This window comes from Bos grunniens, chromosome 22 (assembly GCF_055505025.1).
Source record: "Bos grunniens cultivar Pamir isolate PY7600 chromosome 22, Bosgru_T2T1.0, whole genome shotgun sequence".
Taxonomy (NCBI): Eukaryota; Metazoa; Chordata; class Mammalia; order Artiodactyla; family Bovidae; genus Bos; species Bos grunniens.
In genome coordinates, this window is record NC_141186.1 from 15,541,050 (window position 1) to 15,565,853 (window position 24,804).

Genomic DNA, 24,804 nt, shown 5'->3' on the forward strand with positions numbered 1-24,804 from the left:
AAGTGAGATTGTTGCCTTAATTTCTCTTTCTGATCTTGTGTTGTTAGTGTATAGAAATGCAGGAGGTTTCTGTGTATTAGTTTTGTATCCTGCAACTTTACTGAATTCATTGATGAGCTCTAGTAGTATTCTCGGGCATATTTAGGATTCTCTGTGTGTGATACCATCTCAGCTACAAGCAGGGACAGTTTTACTTTGTTTCCAACTTGTATCCCCTTTTTCTTCTCTGATTCTTATGGCTGGGTCTTCCAAAACTGTTGAATAAAAGTGGCAAGAGTAGACATCCTTGTCTTGGTCTTGATCTTAGAGGAAATGCTTTCAGCTTTTCACTGTTGAGAATGATGTTATCTGTGTGTTTGTCATAAATGGCCTTTATTATGTTGAGGTAGGTTCCCTCTGTGCCCACTTTCTGGAGAGTTTTTATCATAAATGAGTGTTGGATTTTGTCAGGAGCTTTCCCTTGCATCTATTGAGATGATCATCTGGTTTTCTTCAGTTTGTTAGTGTGGTATATTACACAGATTGATTTGTGAATATTGAAAAATCTTTGCATCCCTGGGATAAATCCTACTTGATCATTGTTGAATTCAGTTTGCTAGTATTTTGTTGAGAATTTCTGGATCTGTGTTTATCAGTGATACTGGCCGTGATTTTCTTTCCTGTGATATCTTTTCCTGGTTTTGGTATCAAGGTGATCTGGCCTCTTAGAATGAGTTTGGGAGTTTTCCTTTCTCAGGAATATTTTGAAATATTTTCTGAAGGACAGATGTTAACTCTTCTCTAAATGCTTTCTGTAATTCACCTGTGAAGCCATCTGTTCCTGGACCTGTGTTTGGGAGCTTTTGGTTTTTTTAATCACGGTTTCAGTTTCATTATTTGTTATTGGTCTGTACATATTTTCTGTTTCTTCCTGGCTCAGTCTTGGAAGATGGTGCCTTTCTAAGGCTTTGTCCAGTTCTTTTAGGTTATGCCTTTTATTGGCAGACACCTGCTTACAGTAGTCTCTTGTGATCCTTTGTATTTTATGGTGTCTGTTATAACTTTTCCTTTTTCATTTCTAATTTTATTGATTTGAGCCTTTTTCATTTTTTCCTTTTCTGGTTAAAGGTCCATCAATTTTCTTTATCTTTTCAAAGAACCAGGCTTTAGTTTTATTGATCTTTGCAATTATTTTCTTCATCCCTGTTTCATTTATTTCTGACCTGATCTTTATGATTTCTTTCCTTCTACTTTTTTGGTTTGTTTTCTGAAGTAAGATTGTCTTGCTTTGAACTTCCTTCTTGAAACTGCTATTGCTGCTTCATGTCGGTTCTGGATCGTCGTTTTCATTTTCACTTGTTTCTAGGTTTTTTGCCTGTTCAAAATAAAATAAACTTGTAGTCTACTTTTATTCCTCTGAATGTTTTTAGTTTTCTTATTGATTTAGTATTTAACAGTATGTCTTTGATTTGCAGATATATGGAGTCTGGGAGTGATCCTTTTCATGCTGGTGTGTGGGCAGCCACCCTTCCAAGAGGCCAATGACAGTGAAACGTTGACCATGATCATGGACTGCAAGTACACAGTGCCATCCCACGTGTCCAAAGAGTGTAAGGAGTAAGTGAAAATAATGAAAGTACATGTGCATCTTCGTTCATTTTAACTTTTGAACCCTTTTAACTTTCTACTCTTGGTAAGGGTGTTCTGGGAGTTAACCCCAGAATATGATTTGAAATTTAACGTTGGAGAACATAATGTGTTAGTCTGTGTTTCAAATAAGCTAGTTTTCAAGAAACGCATTATATGCCTCCTCGGCCTCCAGGACTGGTGGGTTACTTTCACTTGAAGAATTGCAGTAAGAACTACTTTCTGTTTTTGCTCCTGGAATTATTTAAAGCTCCAGAGAAGAGTTAGGGGATTTGCTTTCCTGAAATAGACTATCAACACAGCATTTTTGGGTTTACAGAGCGTGCCTCATTTTATTCATGTACTCTTCCCTGCGGTTGACTAAGAGCTCTGTTTGGTTCGTGTGACTATAGGAAGAGTACATGCAAGCTGATTATTTGGGATTTAAAGTACTATATATAGCACTGTGATGTATATAGTGATAAATTCATAATGAAATGAAAGAACTGTTGGAAGTTCAGTATTTCGTTACTTTAAAGTTTTTAGTTTCTCCCATCATTATTTTTATATGAAGGAAAGTCTGATAGTTTGAGGAATCTTCTCTGCAAGTGGATCCCTATCTTAGGCCATGGTTAAGAACTTAGGAATTCAAACTCTCGAGATTCAAATACTAGTTTCTCCGTTTACTACTGATGTGAGAATGGTGGAACCTGCCTTACAGGGTTATTGTGGAAATGAAATGAATTAATATATATAAAGCTGTAGCTGAGTCTTAGCACATAAGTAGCACTCAGGATGAGTGTTGGTGGTGAGTACCACCGTCGCCATCCTTATGCCCTGACTGCCACTGTTCTCTGTCCCAGGAAGCAGGCTGCTGTCTGTGGCTGTATGTTGTGTGTGTGTGTTAGATGTTTGTCTTTCAGGAGTGTCTTCATAGCCCCTTCTGAGAAAAAACAGAGTAAGATATTTTTATGATGACATATATCATTCAGAAGAACGGATAAAATGTATATGTGATAAAGTGAGCACCTTTGTACCCAGTAGCCAGCTCAAGAAAAGAAACAGTTCTAATATTTTAGAAGCCTCTTCTTGGCATCTCCTTCTCAGAGGGATTATCTTTAAATAATCATAGGACCAGTTTCTCCTTTTTCCTGTGTCAGTTTTGCTAAGTTTTGTTTTTTAAGGAACTTACCATTTTATCTAAATTATCACATTTCTTGGCCTCAAGTATTCATAACATTCTCTACTTATATTTTTAAAGCCCATAGACTAGTGGGTTTGCTGTCCTTTTTTCATTCTAGTATTGACTTTTTTGCCTTCTTCTATTTTTGCTTTCTCTGTTTTTGTCTTGATCAGGCCTGCCTGATGTTTGTTCATTTTAATGTTGCTAAGAGCTGTCTTTTGTTTTTCTTGATTTACTGTTGTATTTTTTTGCTTGTTTGTTTTATGCTACTGATATTCTTTTGTCTGTGTTATTTCCTGCTACCTACTTAATGGGCTAGTTCTTTTTTCCATTTTCTTACGTTGACTATTCCATAAATTTTTCTTTTCTAATGTAGTAGTTCAGCACCGTTTTACCTGCATCCCGCTAGTTTTGATTTATAGTCCTTTTGTTATTCAGTTCTGATTGTTGTCTAGTTTCCATGTGTTTATCTAACCCATTACTTTTAGAAGGATATTTTAAATTTCCAAACGTGTAAGAGTTTTACTAATCAGCTTTTTGTTATTCATTTCTAACTTAATTGCATTGTGATCCAAGGCTAGAGTCTATATGGTACTAGTTTTTATTAAATTGGTAAGGCTTGCTTTTAGATTAGCATGGAGTCAGTTTTTGTAAATAATCCTTTTATTCTGGAAAAGAGTGTACACTTTCTAATTGTTGGGGTCAGACTTCTTTATAAATCCTTAAGACTAAGCTTGTTAATTATACTGTTCAGAATTATTTAAATCCTTTCCTAGTTATTTCACTGCTTAATCTACCACTTGGTGAGATATTCTTCCACTGTGTAAAAAGGTATCATAAGCAAATAAAAATATTTATTACCCCCATTAATACAACACACTCAGCTTATTATTTTGTACTTGGAAGTCTGTCAGTTTTTGCTTTTGGTGTTTTGGGGGGAATAGTATTACATCCAGACAAGTTGAAAACTGTTGGGTCTTCCTGGTGAGTTGAACCTTTGCATCACTGTCTCTCTAACAATGCTTTGGGCCTTACAGTCTGTGTCATCTAGTTGTAGCTGATCACACCAGTCTTCTTTTGGTTAGCAGTCATGTGCTATATAGTTTTCCGTTCTTTAAATCTTTTATTGTCTGGTTTTTAGGTACATATTTTGTTTCAGCAACTAGGAGCTAGAATTTTGATTGATACCATCTAACCATGTGAGCATTTTGTCTTTTAATTGGAGAGTCATTCGATTTATTATTGTACTCACTGATAGATGGAGATGTATTTGAAGTCTGCATTCTTAATTTGCCATCCTGTCTTTAAGTTCTCGCAGTGGAACTTTGTTTCCATTGCATTTTTTTTTTTTGATTGGGAGGTCAGGTTTCTTGTAAGTTATAGTCCCCACACAAAGAATTTGTATTCGCTTTCCTCCTGGTTACCCAGGGGCATTTCCACCCTGAAACCTCTTAAAAGTAACCTTTTCACTGTGTGTACCACACAGATTTAGTGTCATTAATTTGGACCACAAACCTGTGTGAGGACCAGCTTGTACCTAGAAGTTCGTAGAAGAAACTCCCCTGTCCCCCTCCACAGCAGTGTTGAGGCAGGCAGGTTTCCATCTTGACGTCTTAGCAGGAGACGTGTTTCTCACCTCTCATTCCTCCTCACGCTGAAGCTGGGTCCCAGCTCTTTGCTATGTTCTGGTTGTACTTCTCACCTTCGGGAGGCTCTGCACAATCATTATATTCTGCGTATATTCTGCTTTGAGTTACTCAGTGCAGAAGCAGGAAAAATCTGAACAAGGCCAGCTTTGTCATTTGCTCCCAAGAGTCTTACTTTTACTCTATTTTTACTTGCTGAGTAGTTCGTCCATCTCTCCGTCCTTCTATCTTTTCTTCCCTTCCTTCATCCTTCCTTCCTTCTTGCCAACACAATGCCCTTAAACAGAATATATGTCTAAAGGTAGATGACACTTCGGTCGCTTTGATCAGGATGGTCATTCATTCTTCTGGAAACAAGTTAGCTCAGCGCCCTGCTCTGTGTTGCTGGCTGTTGTATCGGGTTCTGGCGCCACTGCCCAGTTAACTCAGGGGCAGATGTTGATGTCTCGTGTTAATCCTAGATGATAGGAAACTGCATTTGTGTGTTTGGCTTCATTCTATCTGGTGGTTACGATTTTTTATTCTGTGAATCTGATGGCACCAAATTTGCTTCATTCCCATCAGCCCCACCATCAGCACTGGCGAACCTAATGAAATTGATGGTATAAGTTTAGGAAACAGTTTTGAAAAATACAGTAGCTCACCATTACTCATCCCTGCCAGGACTTTGCTTTAACAATGGACTTACCTTCCTTTCCAGCCTGATCACACGAATGCTGCAGAGAGATCCCAAGAGGAGGGCCTCTTTAGAAGAGATTGAAAACCATCCTTGGCTTCAAGGAGTGGACCCTTCCCCAGCCACGAAGTATAACATCCCGCTCGTGTCGTATAAAAACCTGTCAGAAGAGGAGCACAACAGCATCATCCAGCGCATGGTGCTCGGGGACATAGCGGACCGCGACGCCATCGTCGAGTATGTCGGCGCTCGCCAGCACAGGGCCGAGGGGCTAGGGTTCTTGGGCTGGGCCCTTTATTTTATAAAATAAGATTGTCTTAAAGTTTTGTTAATTTATTTATTTTTGGCTGTGCTGGGGCTTCGTTGCTGCGTGGGCTTTTCTCTGGTTGCAGAAAGCAGGGGCTGCTCTCTCGTTGAGGTGCATGGGCTTCTCAGATGGTGGCTTCTCTTGTTGAGAGCGCAGGCTCCAGGACTCTTGGGCCCAGGCTCAGGAGCTGTGGTGCATGCCTTGCTCCGAGGCATGTGGGGCCTCTGGATCAGGGAAGGAACCCGGGTCTCATGCATCAGCAGGCAGATTCTTTACCTCTGAGCCGCCAGGGAAGTCCTGGGCTCGCTCTCACTGTGTCCGGGCCTGTGGCGTGGTGTAACGGCTGGAGTTCCCAGTGGGCAGGGCTTACGTCACTTATCTCTGGAGCTCCCGGCCCCGGGCCTGGCTCATGGTTTTGTTGTCTTTTGCTTTTATTTTTTGTGCTAGTGAACGAGCAAACCGTCGCTAGTGGTGTCAGTGGGTCCTGTGGCTGCTCTCCCTTCTCACAGAGGTGAATTGGAGCAGACTGTTTTGTGTCCTGGTAGCTGCGCTGTCCATTGCTGGGTCCTTCTAACTCCTGGGTCTCCCTCTGGTCCCCACAGGGAAGCAGGGGCAGCACCCCAAGTTCTTGAAATCAGGAGTTGGCCTGTCTGTCGTCGCACATTTTCATAAGTAAGGGTGTAGGGGCCCACAGCCAAGCCCGTCTGTGTGCACGTTACCAGAGTCATCGTGAGAAGGACCATACGACGTAACGAGACTTAGAAGATTTTACTGTCTGGCTTTTTAGAGCCTTTGCTATAGTAACCTGGAGCCCATGAGATGCACACATTAGTTATATTTTTTAAAAACCAAAGCCAGTTTTTTATAAACTATGAAGTTTGAAATCAAGGATAATATAAAGATACAGTTGCTTTAACAATGATTCATTTCTCTAAGAGGTCCTGTCTAAAAATATGAAGTGTTTTGCCAAGTCAAAAGTAATTTAATTCGTTGGGTGAAACAGTTGAGGATGATGGAACAAGGATATACTCTGGGGGGCTGCCCTCAAGGGGGCCACTCTGGCCTGGCTGAGTGCTCCGACCCAGGTGTCTGACTGCCGGGAAGAGGCGGATGCAGGCTGGATGTACCACTGCAGCGGGCGGGCTGTCAGGCTCAGCTCCCGGGTCTGGTCCATGAGAAGGGTGGTGTCTTTATAAAGGACGTGCATCTTTAGGGTATACTGGAAAGAAGAATTTATAAGAATAAACTCAGGCTCATGGTTTTGGTTTAAGTACAAATATCTGCAGGTTTCTGAGTGTGTTTTGAGTTTTCACAGATTGACCCGCAGCTACTGAAATGACCTAAACAAATGGAGAAGAGCAGGACACTTGCTCTTTTTGCCAAGGATACTCACTGTAGGAATGTGTAGAGAATGACTTTTCACTTTTGAGTGGATAAAAGGCTGTTTGCATCTCCTTGAATTGGCTTGAGTCTTAAATAAATACATGCAGTGGAGTCCTGTAGAACTGTTTAATTTAGGTAAATTCAATTATAAATCCAAAAGGAGGGACAATTTGAAGCCTCAGGTCTTCCCAGCTGTTCTCAGGCTAGTCTTGCCTGCTGCCCACATTATGAGCAGCTCCTCATTGTAGGATGCTTGCTGAATTCAAAGACACATTTGTCCATCCCCTTAAGACAAGCCCACAGCTTTATCTGGTGCTCAGTTGAGGAAACCCTCCGAGAAGCCATTCTGGTCCCAGATTTCCCCTCGATGTCTGGCTTCAGCATCTCTCCGCGTGGCCCTGGCTGCCCTCCTGAGCTGCGGCCCCACCGTCTGTTTTATGAGGAGCAGCCCCTGTATTGCCTTCCCGAGTGCTCCTTGTGTAAGTTCACTAATACACAGGGGCCTGAACAGCAGCATCGTGTGTTTCCGGGCCTTGTGGATCCTCGGTCGTACACCCCTCCAGTGTCTATCCACGGCGGGCGGGGGGCGGGGGCGCTGGCTGCCCAGTGGGCATGTGCCCAGCAGTGCCAGCCACATTGAGGACTCAGCACTACTTTTGAGGTGGACGTACCAATTTTATTTTATTCATAAATTTTATTCAAAGAAGGGGCTAATAACATGCTTTCAATAGATTAGTCATGCGTTAGGGTCTGAAAATGCCAGGAAATACCTAGTGTAAAAGGAAGAGCTTTTTCTAATTTTCTCATTGATACTCGTGTTTGAGTGCACATTCATATAACTCAGTTCATAATTCTGTTGGAAGCAAGTAAGCCACTTTAGTAAACTTGACGGACATTAAATTTTTAGATAATGTATACATTCTTAGAAAGTTCATTATCTTTTCTTAAGCATCTAAAACTGACACCAGCTCAGTTGCCATCAGCATTTTGGGTTTTTCCTACTAACCGAGCATTTTTATGCAGTTGTTTCTTAGAGTTTTAAGAATGATCTACTACCAGCTTTAGTTTTTTTTTCGCCTTTTGTGGGGTTCCCCCCCACCCCTATAATTTTAAAGAATTCCAGGTCCTTGGATTTCATTTGGTTTTACTTAAAAAGCAAAAACTCAGTTGTGTTGTGCAAAATCAGACCTGCTAATGCGGCTTCTGCTCTCTCTCCCTTCCTTCCTCAGGGCCCTGGAAACCAACAGGTACAACCACATCACAGCCACTTACTTCTTGCTTGCTGAAAGGATCCTGAGGGAAAAGCAAGAGAAAGAAATACAAACCAGATCTGCAAGCCCTAGCAACATCAAGGCCCAGTTTAGGTGAGAAAAAAATCTTCACTGATTTTAGTAAGTTACCGTTTTGAAATAGCCACCTTTTCCTCAATGTTTCCTAAGTCTGGGGCGAGAGGATGAAGCAGTGACAGCCTCGCTGAGAGGCCCCGTGTGGGCTCCCCACGGGAGGGAGGGGCCGGGGTCCTTAATCACCGGGGCCGCCCTCCTCTCCTGGGCTCCGCGGGGACATGGGCTGTAGCTGCTGGCCTGGCTGCGAAGACATCTGTGCAGAAGCGGCTTCAAGCTAGGGGGTGTCTGTCGCTATTTCTGTTCAACTCTTCCAGATCTGACATGTAGAGATGTGTCATTTTCTTTTAAGTTTTATTACGGGAACAAGGCTGGGTTTTCCCTCAGTATCTGGAATAATTTTAGAAAGCCTACGGGGCCTCTCTGTGGCATGATGTTATCTCAGGATCGCAGGAATATGACAGATCAGCTAGTTGATTTATTAGCTACTTCACCTTGGGAGTTCACCTAACCTCTGACTTGGCTTCCTCATCTGTGAAATGGGTGGAATAATGCTCTTTGCTCCTTGGGGGTGTCATTGGGATAAACGAATTACTATCTGTGCGAGGTGGTCTGAACCGGCCTGTGTGTTCGCTGTCGCCGTTGTGGGCGTCCCCGCCGTGTCATCTTCGGCAGAGCAGGGGCCGCGCGCGTCTCCGCTGTGTTTCCCTTCCCTTCCTTCCCCAACTTTTTCCTGCTCCTCCTCTCCCGCTACCTGCCTACTCTTCTTTTTCTTCTACCATATTAGCTTTCCATTTAATATCAAAACTTGGGAAGGGTTACAAAAGGGTTACTTTTGTCACCATTATGAAAATTTATTTAGAATTTATCTTTGTTCAGATAAAATAATGAAATTATAGTGGAATTAATAGTGATTCAGAAACAGAAGGATGCTCTTGATTCTTAGTAATTCTCTACTTGTACATCTAACTATATATGAACATATGTGTATGAATATGTAATAATAAATTACTGTTTTAAAGAAGAGTACCATTGGATTTTAAATTACTTGCAGTCAGCTTGCCACGGGTAGGTTGTTGCTTGGGGTGGCGTGACAGAGAAGAGACAAGAAAACATTCCTGGGTGACCAAAGACTAAATATTTGAAGTTTAGTTTAACTGGAAGATGAATTTGGTAGCTTCATTTATATCCTGGATGTTTTCTTGCATAACGAAAACCAGGCACTCTGTCTGGTGTCAGCTTGGGAAAGGACTGGGCCCCAGGGAAGGTGGGAACCTTGCACGTGGGACAAACCAGGAGGAGGTCAGTGAGTGGTTAGGGTCAGCCCAGCCCTGACCCGAGCCCTCCTGTGTGAAGAGCAGCATCACCGCGGGCCTGGGCTGGAGCCACTCCAGTGTTTGGGAGAAGGGAACATTTGCAATTGAACTGTTTTATTTTCAGTGGGACAGAACTCAATCTAAAATTGATCAGACAGGTAAATGAATTAAAGTGGCTTTACTTTATTATAGAAATTACACAGCCAACAGTAGCTATAAAGAAGTATCAGCGCCTTCCATGCAGTCTCCTTTTACCCAGCTGGGGATTAGGGAGTGGAGGTGCTGTGGGGCCTGTCCTCCTCCTGGGCCCTGGCCTGCTGGCATGTGGTAGATGTCTGCTGACTTGCCTTGTCTTCATTGTCAAAACCCCGGACCCTAACTCAGTTCCATTGCTGGGTGCGCCTCAGGCTCAGGGTGACCTGTGCAGAAACGTGGCCTGAGACAGGAGGCTGGTGTTAAGCGGCTGAGTTAGCTGTGGGTCCCTGGGTCCAGCCAGGGAAGGCCTGCCTGGAGAGGGTCCATTCTTTGTGTCCTGCCAGCGTAGGCTGGAAACACGTGCCCTCTGCCTGTACGAGAGCCTTGAGAGGTCCTCCAGGAGCCGACCCTGTCCGTGGGAACTGTGCCGTCGGTGCAGCTCGTTGACGATTCTTGGTAGCAAGCTTTCTTGTCTCTCATTAAGAGAAGCTGTGATTTTCTCACAGTGTCGTGCTTATTTAGTCTAGCACAGCATTGGACCCGGATATGTTCTTCGTAGATGTGAGCTATTTAACCATCTGATAACTCATGTAAATAAGAACCATTGGTTCAGAGTGATGGTGGAGTGGCCGGTACAGCTGCAAGGCTTTGCCTCTTGTTTCCGGGTGGGTTCTGTTGTGGGGGGAGGAGAGAATCCCCTCCAGTCTTTGCCCCGCCCCCCTCGAGAGGCCTGGCTGTGGCTCTGGGGGGTCTGACGTGCCTCCCACCACAGGGCCACCCCAGTGTTTGCTAGGGTGACATTTTGAGTGGTTGCTCTTTGAGGAATATATCCTGAAAGGAATGTTGGGTGCCATTTCTCAGGGCCCAAGGCTCACCTGGAGTTGGCACAGTTGTGTCGTGAGGACAGAGGACTTGTCCAGAGACGCTGCTTGACCTCAAAAACATTGAACACTCAGCTTCTGTAAACTACCAAGCAGTGAGCAGCAAACAGGCCCACTCCATCCTTGAGAGGAGGAAGCTCTGAGCTGGGGAAAAGAGGTCTGCAGTAAACGCCTATGGGTTCTTGTAAAGCTACAGCTTGGATGGGTTTTACGTCTGGGATAGCAGTTGGTGGGAAGCTCAGTGTCGGTCTAGCTGTGGCTGTTGCAGTGTCTCTGGTGTCTCTTCTCCTGGGCAGAGGGCCCTTGAGAGTTGCAGATGTTTATTCAAGAGAGGCTAGAGACCTCACTTTCAAAAGTTGTCCTTGGGCTACCAAGCAGTGTTCTTACTACTTGGGTGATTCTGGATTGGGAGTAAAATCAAAGTTCAAATAACAGTAGATTTTGCTGTGCAGAACTCCTGTGTGGTCATTAAAAATATATATATAGAGAGAGAAAGAGAAGGAGCTTATGGGGTGCATAATTTAATTGCTGAAGAGATTTATATGTGCCAGTATTCACTGACTTTGCTCATCAGTAGTTTAAATCCATTAAACTATTTTTATTTTTTTACACACCAACTTTTTACACCACCCTGTAAAATCTGGAGGACTAGAAATTGCAGGTGAATTTTTTAGCAATAATATATACCTACAAAGATTGTGATCTAAGACCAGAAGGAGCAGAACCTGTGTTCAGGTTTGACTCTGGCGATAACTCCCTTGCACTTTTAAAAAGGCTTTTCTTGTGGTGTAAAACACTTATGTAGAAGAGATGTTTGCCCCCTTCTGACAGCTGTGATGAAGTTCTCATTTGGTCACGAAGCCGGAACCTCAGCCCCATGTGAGCACATACTCTAGTGTCCTCGCAGTGCCTTCAGGATGTCGAGAGGGTTTGCAGGGCTGCTGCTGCTTTTTGTTGCTTTCGTTTTCTTCATGTCTGTGGCTTTCCTCCCAGTGTTTTATATATAAGGTACTTGAGTCAAGTCTACGTATTATTTCATAGCTTTTCCTTTTTTTTTCAATATAGGCAGTCCTGGCCAACCAAAATTGATGTGCCCCAGGACCTTGAGGATGACCTCACGGCCACTCCTTTGTCCCACGCGACTGTCCCTCAGTCTCCTGCTCGGGCCACCGACAGTGTCCTCAACGGGCACAGGAGCAAAGGCCTGTGTGACTCGGCCAAGAAGGAGGACCTCCCCGAGCTGGCGGGGCCCGCGCTGTCCTCGGGGCCACAGGCCGGCCTGAAGCCTGCGGCCAGTGGGCGGAAGTGCCTGTTCCGGGTGGAGGAGGATGAGGAGGAGGACGAGGAGGACAAGAAGCCCATGTCCCTCTCGACCCAGGTGGTGCTGCGCCGCAAGCCGTCCGTGACCAACCGGCTGACATCCCGCAAGAGCGCGCCGGTGCTCAACCAGATCTTCGAGGAGGGGGAGTCGGATGACGAGTTCGACATGGACGAGAACCTGCCGCCCAAGCTGAGCCGCCTCAAGATGAACATCGCCTCCCCGGGCACGGTGCACAAGCGCTACCACCGCCGGAAAAGTCAGGGCCGCGGCTCCAGCTGCAGCAGCTCGGAGACCAGCGACGACGACTCGGAGAGCCGCCGGCGGCTGGACAAGGACAGCGGCTTCACGTACTCCTGGCACCGCCGGGACAGCAGCGAGGGGCCCCCGGGCAGCGAGGGCGACGGTGGTGGCCAGAGCAAGCCGAGCCGCGGCGGCGGGGGCGCGGACAAGGCCAGCCCCAGCGAGCACAGCGCCGGCGGCGGCGGCCCCACGGGGGGCTCGGGCGGCGCCCCGGGCGGCACGTCGGGCAGCGCGCGCCGCTGTGCCGGGCCCGGCTCGTCCACATCCACGCAGCTGGCCGCGCGCGGCGCCGGGGAACTGGTGGAGAGCCTCAAACTCATGGGCCTCTGCCTCGGCTCGCAGCTGCATGGCAGCGCCAAGTACATTCTTGACCCGCAGAGCGGCCTGTCCTTCTCCAGCGTGAAGGTCCAGGAGAAGTCCGCCTGGAAGATGTGCATTGGCTCCGCCGGCGGTGCGGCGTCCGCCCCGGCAGGGGGCGGCATGAAGTTCTTCTCTGACCACGTGGTGGACACCACCGCGGAGTTGGACCGGATAAAGAGCAGGAACCTGAAAAACAACGTGCTCCAGCTACCTCTGTGCGAAAAGACCATCTCTGTGAACATCCAGCGGAACCCCAAGGAGGGGCTGCTGTGCGCCTCCAGCCAGGCCAGCTGCTGCCACGTCATCTGAGCTCGGCGTGCCTCCTGCTCAGAGCGGCCAAGACCGGCTCACTCCACTGGTCCCCTTTCGGTTTTACTCTCTTAAAGCCGCAGTTATTTATTACTTTCTCGTTGTTCGCCTGACGACGTGACAAATGCATGGTCTTTGTGCATGCTGCTAGACACTACTTTTCTTTTCCAGCTGAAAAGTCTCGTGTCATTTTTACATTTATAATTTTAATGTGGATGATCAGGATTAAATTAAAATATATATTTGGAACCTAATATCCATGGAGCACTTAGAAATTTGATGTTCTGCACTTAACTTAGAGAAAATGCTTTTCCTTGTGAAAAATCTAAATTTCCGCCCCGACCTTCAGTGACATGGGAACTCCGTGCTCTGAGGCATACTCTGGTGTCTGAGACAGAACCAAAGCAATAACCTTGTGATGCCGATAGGCCTGGAGCCCGCAGGCGTGGGGTGCCCAGCCTCCAGGGCCTGTGCGGAGCAGAGTGCAGCAAGCGTCTGCACCGACAACCGTAAAACCATGATTTCAGCATAACCCACACCTGTTTGTCTTAAGCTATAGTGTGAAAACAGTTTGGGCTCTTAAAATTTAACTGAAAAAGATGTTCTTGTTTTGTACTAGGTGAGAAAGTACATAGATTCATTAGGCAGCTTCCTCCGCAGTGGTCAGTCGCAAGCAGACAGTCTCATTTTGTAATGTGGTAACGTGAACTGAAGATGTCTCAACTTGACTTCTAGAGTGTGTGTCTGTCTAACAGAACAAAAGGATGCTTGGTGTAAATTCCCTTGAGGAGGGCGTACCCCAGGCTTCCTGGACAACCATGTAGGTAGAAGAAACGCTAGGGCCTAAATAACGTGGAAGCAAAGGTGTTGGCAAAGTCAAAACCCCATTAAAAAAAAAAATTTGGCATTTGATTTTTAGGACTTTGATAATTAGGTTGTCTGTTGGTAACTTCCATTCTTTTATGTCCTTTAGCTCAACTACCTATGGGAATTGGCTGATTAAAAAGATTAAAACTGTTGAATACACAAACAGCCAACAAAAATGCACAAAGCCTGCTTTGTTTTTTCTTTTTGTTTTTTGCTGGAAGTGTTTTTTACCTTACCTTCCTGCCAGAACAATAATCAAAGAACTCTTGCTTTAAAACTACTCCTGTACAAGACTACTCTTGACCAGATAATCATCTTTCGTGGCTTTTATCTTGTAGGACACAGTATCATTTTGGGAAGGGGCGAGATGCTACTTTTTCTTGCTGTGCCCAGAGGGTCTTAAAAGCAGCGCTTAGTGACATTGGTTATAGGACGTGGCCAGTCCCTCTGGCTTTCGCACGCTCCCCAGTGTCCCGTCCTGTCTGAGTGACGGTTGTCTGGTCTGTAGAGTGGGCGGAGCAGCGAAGGACAGCATTCCACTGGTCACGGTTTCTCCAAGTGTACACCGACTCTGCTACTTTAGGATTCATGTATTTTACTCGGAACTCTGAATTTCACAGTATGCTTACTAACCTAAGTAAAGATGATACTCAAAATACCTATTTTACTTTCTAGACCTAGACTAGATAACGTTTTAAGCTACAGCTCTAGTTCATTGTGATGTTTATAATTGAAAGCTATGAGAATAGATGTGTGGGTGAAGCCATAGAACATATTTGCTTGAAATTTATTGAGCAGGGATCTTATAAAGGGCCAGAAATAAGATGTGTGGTTCACATAGATAGTGAGCGTAACATCTGTATTAAACGTCAGAGAGAAGTTTATAAAGGGCATTGGCAATAAACTCTTTGTTGCAGCTGTTTTCCAAGTAATGTAAATACTTTTTCCTGTGATTATGTATAGCCTTGGAATGGCACCTTTTAACTAACCCGTATGTGTTTGGTTTTCAATCGTTTTTTATATTCAAATGTATATATGGTGCTCACTTTTAGGATCAGCAGTGTTGACCATTATGCTGCATAGCTGTATCATAGCCTTACTAGTCGTGTGTGGTTGGTTGGCCCTCTGGGTAGACAGATGTTAGTCTGCGTGGCGTCTTACCCCTTGTTCATCAGTGAATGACTGTGCATGTGTTGTATGTCATAGTATGTCGTCACATAAAAGGGAGGGAGCAAATAACCATTATGTTAAGATAATATTGGACCAAATGACTTACTTGCTCTAAACAGTTTCTTGTACCCCTTAACCTGTCTTCAGAAGTTGCAGAGTTACAGTAGTGTGTAAATTAAATATTGTGGAAAAACAATTAGTCTTGTATTTTCTGTATGTGTGTGTATATATATATATACATTATATATATATATATAAAATTATGTACTTCTGGCAATTCTATCTGTATTTAAAGTTGTGACAATCTTGACACTGATTTTAAGAATAGCCGTGAGACTGAATCAAATTAAAGATGTCCCTTCCAAGTTAGAATCGATGTGTGTTAAGAGGGTACAGAATTATCAGCTGATTTTGGCTGGTTGCTTCCACTGCTGGTTGATTTTCCTCATTGTATAAACATTGACAGGTATGTGACAAATGGGAAAAAACAAAGTCCAAATAATAAAGTGGCATATTGGTGTTCAGCAATATAAACTGTCCCATGTTCTGTTTCTTCTCATGAGCGCAGCTGTGTGTAGCCCTGGCCTGGGTTAGACCGACGCTCTACATGCTGTGTGCGCGCCTGCTTCGCCAGATGTGACTGGAAAAATGCGATCGCGACTGTTCTCACTTTAAACTCGTGACCACAAGTCTCAGGTGGGTGTCAGGACTGTCCCTTAGTTAAACTGTATTTCCCCAGTTACCTGCTTTCTTCACTCGACCAGTCACTATGCTCCCGATAAGTAAACCAGAGCAGCTGTAAGCGCCCCGAGCCCCCGTCTCTGTCTGCCGCCTTGCTGTGTATTCGCGCCTTGCCATGTATTCGCGCGCCCTGTTGTCCACTTGTCCGGCCCTTCTTCCGGTGGGGTGATTCCGAGGCAGCCCTGCCTCTTGCCCGCGCAGATGCACAGGCGTCAGGGCGCAAGACCCGAGTATGTCGCCATTCTTTTTTTCGCCTTGCACCATCAACCTTCGCTTTTCCACTGGATCGTTCCTAACAGCAAACAAACACGATTTTATCCCCCTTTCGTGTTTCTGCTCTCCCTCTAGCTGTTGTCCCTTTTCTCCTTCCATTCTCCTCTCTGAACCCTTCCAGCCAGGCAGGACTGCTGTCCCTGTACCAAAACTGCTTTGCTCAAGGTCAGCAGTGACCTCCTCCCTGTGCTAAACCCAACAGTCAATTTTTAGAAACAGCTTTGAGATGTAATCCACATACCACATAATCCACCTATTGACATTGTACAGTTCAGTAGATTTTAGTAAATTAGAAGAGTTGGGCAACCATAAACCCAAAAAGAAACCTTGTACCCTTGAGCACATTCTCCCTTTATCCTCAACTTCCAGCCCAGCCTCAGCCAGACAAACCCTGATCCAGTGGTGAGTTCCAGTCCCATGTTAGCGTTTAATGAGCACTCGTCCTTGCAAACTCTGCATTGCTCAGGACCCGACTTCTTGCTGCTCTTCAGTCCGCTAGCTCCACAGTCTCCCAACTGCTAAACTCGGAGTACCGCAGGATTCAATTCTGGATCTTTTCTATATCTACACAGAGTCTCTTGATGATCCCATTCAGCTTTGTGCTGACAGAAAACCCGAAATACATTTAGCCCACATCTCTTGACAGGAACGCCAGATTCCAACTACCCATGTGATTTCTCTCCTTAGATGCATCTGATAAGCACCTCAATTTGTACAACTTCCGAACGCCTTCCTAATCCCCCTCAAATCTTTACCCTTTCCTAATGCTTTCCATCTCGTAAAACACAACTTTGAACCTTCATTTGTTCTGCACAAGTCAAATATCTTGGTGTCAACACTCACTGTCTGATCCCAGCATCTAATCCATGAGCACATCTTATTTATCATCCAAATGTTGACACCTCCCTGCCACCACTTCTAACGTTCTGCTCCGTGACACCATCAGTACTCGCCTCTAAAGAGTTTCGCCAGTTTTGCCCTTGTCTCTCTCCTCCATTCAGCACTGTGAGTGATCCTTCTAAAAGCTAAATCGTGGCATGTTTTAAAAGGTGTTTAATTTACAAATATTTGAGGATTTTCCACATAAAGTTCCTAATTTCTAGTTTAATTGTTTTAGTCAGAAGTTGTCCTTTGTGTAACTTAAATTTTTTACATTTACTTAAATTTGTTTTATGGCCCCGCTCCTGGCCTGTCTTGGTGAACGCTGACGTGAGTGCTTGAGGAGTCCTGCTGTTGATACAGTGTTCTGTGTGTTCTGTCAGTAATTAAGTCGGTTGACAATGGTATTCATGTCTTCCACATCCTTACTGATTTTCTGCCCCATATAAATTACCAAGACAGGAGTGTGGACGTCCAACTGCAGTGGTGGCTTTGCCCGTTTCTCCTTTTAATTCTACCAGTTTCAAGTTAAAATTTTGAAGCTCTGTTGTTAGATTGAAGATTGTTGTCGTCTTGATGAATTGATCCCTTTCATCATTAGAAAGTGTTCTTCTTTATTCCTAGTGAATAATTCTTTATCCTGGAGTCTGCTTTGTGTGATGATAGAGCCGTTCTCTCTCTTTTTTTAACCTAGGGTTAATAACCCTATCTGTATCTTTATATTTAAAATGAGAATTTTGGGGTTTTTTTGGCAGTCTTTTTATAAAAAGCATGTAGTTGGGTCTTGCTTTTTTGGTCCAGTCTGCAAGTCTTTGCCTTTGATTTAAAGTAGAGGTCCCCAAACCCTGGGCCACAGATGGGTACCAGTCTGTGGTCCTTTAGGAAAAAGGCCACACAGCAGGTGTGTGGTGAGCAAGCAAGTGCATTTGCTATTTATAGCCTGCCGCTCCCCATCGCTCACGCTACCTCCTGAGCTCTGCCTTTTGTCAGATCAGTGGTGACCTTAGATTCTCGTAGAAGTGTGAGCCCTACTATGAACTGCACACTCACAGGATCTAGGCTGCCTGCTCCTTACGAGAATCATCATCAAACCATCCCCCCTCAGCCTCCTCGCCAGTCTTTGGAAAAACTGTCTTCCACGAAACTGGTCCCTGGTGCCAGAAGGCTGGGGACCACTGATTTATTCAGACCAGTTAGCTTTAGTGTAATAGTTAGGTGAGTGTAAATCTATCTTCTAATTGTTTTCTACTTGTCTCATCTGTTCTGTTTTTCTCTTATTTACTGTCTTCTTTTGGTTTAACTAGCACTTTTTATTGGCTAATTGGCTATATGCCTCTCTTAGTTTTTTTAGTGGTTGCTGTAGGAGTAGGGGTGTGTGTGTATTTTTTTTTTAAGGTAGACTGAGTTTATACAAATGTAATCTACCTTAAAATAATGCTCCTTATAGAACATAACGTTACAGCTCTACACTTCCATTTTTTTCCTCTTCTTTTGTTGTCATTTTATTTTTATATTTACACAGATGAGTTTGTTTTAGGCAGTTTTCTTTTTAAGAGATGAAACGGGGAATGTCTTATTGCCAAAATCTTTGTTGTTTCCATCACTCTTCATTTTCTTGTAAAAATCTGCATTTTGGTATCTTCCTTCTGCCTGTAGAACTTTAAATTTTTAATATTACAGGTCTGCTGATCGCTTTTGTCTGAAAACGTATTTTTACTTCACTTGTGAAGGATGTTTTCATTGGATATAGAATTCTAGCTTTTTCACTGCAGCGCTAATCACTGTGAATTTCACTTTGTTGAGTGCTGGATTTTGTACTCAAGTAAAAGGTGCTGGGTTTCATTTTGGCATGGGGTTATTTGGAGCTGTTCTAGTTTGGGTCTTGCATTTCAAGTGTTAGGACAGATCCAGAGGGGTCTTTTAGGACTGACTTGCCCACGACGGAGGCAGTGCCCTTCTGAGCAGTCCACCGAAGTTCTTTCCACCCTGACTGGGGAGCGTGAGCTTGTCCCAGCTTCGTGTAAGTTCTCAGTGTTGGTCAGCCTCCAGCTTCAGGTAATTTTCTACCTGAAAACATGTATTGATTGGCACTCAGTCATAGGCCACAGATTCTGGTGCTCGCTCACTCCTTGTGCAGCAGGAGACGCCAGACTTCAGGCCCCTTCTGCCCTCCAGCAGGGATTGGGTCCCTCAGAGCTGTGGGCCTGGCGAGGGATAGTTGAGAAGGGGATGGTAGGATCTGGTCTTTCTGGAGCTAATAGAAGCCAGGCGCATAGTGACCGCTGGGGAGTCACTTGTACTCCGGCCCTCTCTCTCCCAGCAGTGCTAAAGGTTGGCAAGTAAGAAGAGGAACAAACCAGAATCTTGGTCTTTGTGAGTTCATGATGCCCTTGGGGAAGAAACAGGGCTTTCAGTTAGCACCAGACGCCCATCTGAGATGGTGACATCTCAGGGCCCTGTTGTGAGGTGCTGTGAGAGTTCCAGGAATGGGGGGGTCAGGGAGGGGGTGCGGGAGGCAGAGGGGAGGAGGGCGGGGAGTGCAGAAGAGGAGCTGGGCAGGATTCGCGTCCAGGGTTCCTGTGTGAGCCACGGGGGAGAGAAGAACCACCCATTGTTCTCCTTGACTGCTTTATCCCTTCACAGGGACTCCAGAATTTGTGGATTGGGGGGCCTGGAAGAATCGGAGGACCTGGGGGCACGGCTAGAAAGAGTGTTGCTGGGTGGGAACACCGGCGTTCGGGCGGGAAGAAGGTGGAGTCAGCGCCCCACTCACTCCGGGAGCCCTGCTTATCAGAAGGGCCCTGTCTCGGTTTAATGCTCTGTTCTTAAATTATCTTGAGAGTCTTGACACTTTTTAAGAGGGCCTGTGCGTTCATTTTGCCCTGGGCCCTGCAAGTTACGTACCACGCCGAGGGGTTCGGTCTGTATTCTGCAGGTATGAAGGAGGGGGTCTCAGGCGCGAGGATGGGAGGCTTTGGCGAGAGCAGAGTCCCACAGAGAGCAGCCGAGGCTAGAGACAGAAGCCCGGGAGCCGCCTCCTGTGTGGGGCTGAGGAAGCCTGAGGACGCCAGGAGTGGAGGCCACAGAGCAGGGAGCAGCAGGTGAGCGCCGAGGCCATGGCCGGCAATGGGGTGAGCAGGCTGGACGGCAGCACTGCCCGAGGCGGAGCAGAGCCAGTGGGGGTGGGAGGGGCCGGGGTGGAACAGCGAGCGTGTGGGCGTTACTCTGAGCGCCCCCGGAGAGGGAGGGGAAGGCCGGCCGTGGGGGCACGGGGTCTGCCCGGGGGCACGGGGTCTGCCCGTGGGCACGGCGCTGATCTCACCCCAGAGCCTGCCCCTGGGGCGCCTCCTGCTCAGGGACAGATGAGACGGTGGTTGACCTCTGACTTTCCAGAAGGCTGGGCCAAGCCCTGTTAAACCTCTGGGCTACGGGGTCCACTGTGAACCGCACTAGAGCTCCTACATAGCAGATTTCTGTGCATCTCATCACCTAATTCCTGAATTGTCCCAAATTCGGTGACACATGTGGTCCTGAGGGAAGCACGTTACCCTCGTGAAGAGAAGGATCTAGATGCGGGGCGGGGAGACCTGGTCTCGCAACACGTCCTGGGGGTTCCAGCGGCTGAGGCTTCCCTGGGCCCCGCCATCTGGGAGCAGATGGCTGAGGAGCGGGTCTGGGCCTGGGAAGCTTGTGGTGTTGAGAAAGCAGTGCCATGTTTTGGAGTTGTGTTCTGGGGTTGGAGGGACAGCAGCCACTGTCATTGGCTCCTCAGCTTCCCTTTAGGGTGGAAGCCCTTGTTTTCCATGTTTATAGCCAGACAGCTATGTAAAGGGCGGCGTGGAACTGTCTGCACCGTGATTTTCCTGGTACTGAGCGAATGACCGTCTTCACACCCTGGGCTGGCCATGCAGGCCTCTGCCTGTGCTGGGGGCGGGGCTGTCGTGCTCCCCCCGGAGCGTCCGCAGACCTGGACCTGGCTGGCTGTGCCTTCCCTGTGTCCTCCCACAGGAGGTGATGGGTAGTGGCAGGAGCCGTGTTTCCCTGTCCCCGAGGGAGTTCACCAGCACCCAGGAAAGTCTGGAGAGGAGGCCACGTGTGGTCCACGTGATCTGTGCTGCAGCTCAAGGAAAAACACCACTGTCCCTCTTCTGGTCAGTTGATGGCTAAGGCTCACAGACCCCTGAGCAGGGAGCCCAGCACCCCCTCCCTCCCGCAGGATGCGGCTCCGCCTGACCCGCCCAGATAGCCAGGGGCTTCCAAGGGGTTGTGGGCAGTGTGGGTCATCCAGTGACGGAAAGTGAACGGCAAGTCTCTGATCCGAGAATCCCAGGCCAAACTGCCAAAACCCCGTACCTCAGGCCTGGGTGGTGGCACCAAGCGTCGCTCTGATCAGGAGCAGGTTCTCTTGGGGGGTCTGCAGCTATACGCTGGGGCCAAGCTGCTGATGCCAGCCTTGGCTGGGGCTCCTCCTCACTTGCTAGGCCTCCTGACTTGACTCTTAGAAAGCTGGGATGAGCAGGGTGCCCACCCTCCCCCAGTGCCTACTCCTGCACGTTGGAGTAGGCAACGGGCAGCTCACCGTTGCTGTCCTTGTGGGGCTGTGAGTTAAACCGGGTTAGGAGGCATCTGGAGCCCAGGGTTCCTGTTCTCGTTGCTCGTTTCCTGCTGGAAGTGGGGCTGGAGCTCAGGGTCAGGACTGAGGAGAGAGCTGAGCTGGGCTGTGCACAGTCCTGGCCATGCTGCTGAGAGTTCGGGGAGGTCACTGAGGTCCCTGTGCCCCAACTTCATCTATAAACACAGACGGGAGGAGGAAACCGGAGCTCGGGGGGCACACCGAGGACGGCAGGGGCTCCAGACTGCCAGCTTCACGGTAGGGCTCGGCGTGCCTAACCGTTTGCTTCTGGTTTCGTGCCTAAAATCAGAGGATAAAAATTTGTTCTCAGATCTTTGTTCTGTTTTGGAGCTGCTGATGGGGAGTGAGTGTGGCCACCAGTGGGGAGGGACTGGGCCACTGCCTGCCTCCCACCCCATCCAGGCCTGACCATGGAGAGCATGGGGGCGCCCATAGCGGGGGTGTTGGCCCAGCCCCCGCCCAGGGGCCCCAGCGGATGTCAGTGGCACAGAACTGAGTGTGCTGCTGCTGGCGTGAGAGGGGACAGCTGGGCTGAGCAGTGAGTCCGGCCAGGGCCCACTGGCAGTGTGTAGATTTGGTGAGTCTGGATCTCATGTCTGAGGGGAGGCGGAGGGGGGAGGGTGGTAGTTGAGAGAGGCTGCGGTGGGCTCTGCCTGGTCTCCCAGGGGCCTCTGTGCGGCTGCGCATGCCTCGTTTGGCTCGGACCCTCCCAGCAGGGCGTGGACGGCGTCACCTCCATGTCCGGGCTCCTCCCCGGGGACCTGCCCATGCAGAGCCGTCTGGTGACCTGGCTCGGGTCCGGAGACCCCAGGTCACCACCGCGTGGACAAGGCCTCGCATGCCCTCTGAGAATCGAGGGGGCTGTGCACACGGGAGGCTCTGGTTCCTGTCCGCCTGCTCCCTGCTTGGTCCGGACACACTGTTGTGTCTCCTCCTGGCACCGTTTCTTTCTACACCTTTTCTTCCGTGGGCTCAGGCTCCACCTCTGGGGGTCTTCTCTGTTTCAGGCGGGCGATGCCTCAGCTCCTGTCAGCCCTGTGGGAAGAGGCGGGCTAGGAGAAGCGGGAGGAGGCTCTCACCAATGGGTGTCGGGGAGAACCGGTGGGGGAAGGGGGACAACCTGTGGGTCACCACGGGGCCGGAAGCAGCAGAGCCGGGTGGGAGCATGAGGACCCCGGGGCTAGCGGGGCGGGGGCTGGATCTGAGCCTGGGGGGGAGAGGATGGGAGGAGACAGTGACCTCAGGGGCTGAGGGTCCAGCCGCTTCATGCACGTGAGCCCAGTGTGCTGCGGGACAGCGTCACCGGGTCCGTCTCGGGTCAGTTACGGTGACAAGACCATAACTCGTGAGGGACACCGTGGTTTGTTCCAGCCCTGCTCCTGGGCACCTGCCAGGAGCCAGACGCCGCCCTGTCTGGGCACAGGCCACACAGATGAGTTCCGGGGGCCTGGCGGGCCCATGCGGATCCGCTTCCTGCCAGCCCCTGTGGACACCACCGAGCGGCTCCCACATCCGTCCTTTCGCAGCCCAGGAACGGGCCCCAGTGGAGGTAGGTCCGCTTCCCGGGTCCCCTGCTGCCCGAGCAGGACTGCCTTAGTGCTGGCTGAGTGATGGGGCTCTTCCAGGTCAGGCTGAGGACGGGCAGGGCGGGCTTCTGGGAAGGACAGTCATGCGCGCAGGGAGCCTGGGTCCGCGCTGATGCAGGGCGGGCGGGGGGGCCGCCAGGAGCAGCTGGGAGCTTGTGGGTGGGAGATGAGCCCATGGGGTCCACGCCCGGAACCCACTGCCGCACCCCCCCACCTCCCGCCAACTGTGCTCGTGTGACTGTCCCCAAAGCATACTCTGGGGGAGACCGAGTCGGGTCCAAGGACCCACCTGAACTTCCTCCTTTACCAGGAAACATGGGTGCCCTGGCTGGGACTGGAGCCCATCGGAGTGGAAGCTACCAGTCCCTGGTGTTCTGAGCCAGGAGCATGTTCTAAAAGAAGTATCCACCAGGGAGTACTTGTGCTGTGGAGGGGGCTGAGACCAGGGTGGGCAGGGCAAGGCTGACCATAGGTGTCCACACTGGTAGAAGGTGGGCTGGCAGAACCCTTAGAACAACCACACGTGGCAGACAGGAGAGTCAGGCTTCCGTGTGAAGTGGGTCTGCTGCGGCCAACCCGCCTTGATGAGAAGGAGGGGATCAAGGGGCCGGGCCCAGAATGAGGGAGACTGGTTGAGACCGCCCACCCTCCCCGTCTTCCCCTGACCGGCTGCAGCGCCCGCAGCTTCCCACAGGAAGGTCCCGCTGGCCATGACTCCCGGCTCTGCGGGCCCCGTGGGGCAGGGCTGGCTGGGCCCTGGGGTGGTTTGAGCAGCCGTTGGTGGGAAAGGAGACCAGGCCGGGTGTCCCAGGAGGGCTGGGGGCTGCTGCGCCTGTGAGCGCCGCAGCCCCTTGGGCATGGACAGGGGACCCCTGCCCCCAAGCAGGTGTGTCCCAAGCACCCAGGGGCTTCCGCAGGCTCTAGGAGGGGCCCGGCCTCCAGGTAGGCCCGGCCCTTGGCTCCCCTCAGGGCCCCCCATTCCATGACTGGGCCCATAGCAGAGGGGCCGCTCTGTGTACACACAGGGAAGGAGACATCAGATGTGCACGTGGCCTTTAATAGCTCGGTGGGCGCTGTTTCCGTCGATGAAGGGTTTGTGAACTTATTGCAGGACAGAGCCAGGAGTGTGGAAACCACCCGTCACTCATCAGGGGCGTGGCTGATGCCACCCCCATCGGCCAACCGTCACCGTGAGGGTGGCATGGGGAGCTGGTGGTTGGTCCATATGAGAGGCTCCGGAGCGAGGTCAGGCGGCTGGAGTTGGTGTGGAGCTCGGGCAGGAGCCTGGAAGCGGGTCGGCCCACCCTCAGGGCGCCTTCTCCTTCCCGCCTTCCCTGCATTCCTCTTTCAGGTTCTCGGCGGTGAGCTTCATTTGCTGTTGAGAGAACACGGGATGCGCTGAGCCACACGAGCCTGGGTGGAGGCACCTCAGGGGTGCCCCCCCGACACACACACTGTGGGAGATGCCTAGCGTGGCTCATTGAGGTCCGGGGACACGCACTTGGAACCAAGGAGCCGGGGTCACTGATGCGGCCCAAGGCTGCCCATGAGTCTGGAGCCTGTTTCTGACCCAGAGGAGTGGGAAGCGGTAGGTTTGGATGGAATGTGCTGTGTGCGCCCAGCTCGGTGGGGGTTTACAGAAGCTGAAGTGAGAAGCAGCTGGCACCTCTTCCTCCCTGGACCTCCAGGAGAAGGCGGGGAACCACAGGGCTGGGGACTGCAGCCTGATGTGGGGCCAAGTCCTTGCTCTGCCCCTGCACACCGAGTGACCTCGGAAGTGTGGCCGCTGAGCCTTATGTCACACCCTTTCCGTGGGTGAGAGGTGCATAC

General features: G+C 48.9%; 2 protein-coding genes across 44 annotated transcripts in view; one reads left to right on the forward strand and one right to left on the reverse strand.

Annotated features, from left to right (window-relative positions):
• SNRK (SNF related kinase) overlaps positions 1 to 24,804 on the forward strand; it is a 160,576-nt gene that overhangs the window by 127,715 nt on the left and 8,057 nt on the right. For 22 of the 33 annotated variants that reach the window (XM_086366248.1, XM_086366249.1, XM_086366253.1 and 19 more), the window contains 4 exons: positions 1,455 to 1,596; positions 5,135 to 5,347; positions 8,030 to 8,164; positions 11,601 to 24,562. In XM_086366248.1, coding sequence (XP_086222374.1) covers positions 1,455 to 1,596; positions 5,135 to 5,347; positions 8,030 to 8,164; positions 11,601 to 12,825 — 1,715 coding nt within the window. In that variant the 3' untranslated portion in view covers positions 12,826 to 24,562. Of the gene's footprint in view, positions 1 to 1,454; positions 1,597 to 5,134; positions 5,348 to 8,029; positions 8,192 to 11,600; positions 24,563 to 24,804 lie in introns of those variants that run through there. The other 11 variants (XM_086366229.1, XM_086366231.1, XM_086366235.1 and 8 more) reach the window with 11 other exon arrangements.
• Positions 24,016 to 24,804, reverse strand: part of ANO10 (anoctamin 10) — a 268,016-nt gene continuing 267,227 nt past the window's right edge. For all 11 annotated transcript variants that reach the window (XM_086366276.1, XM_086366286.1, XM_086366269.1 and 8 more), the window contains one exon: positions 24,016 to 24,349. In XM_086366276.1, coding sequence (XP_086222402.1) covers positions 24,281 to 24,349 — 69 coding nt within the window. In that variant the 3' untranslated portion in view covers positions 24,016 to 24,280. The remainder of the gene's footprint in view (positions 24,350 to 24,804) is intronic.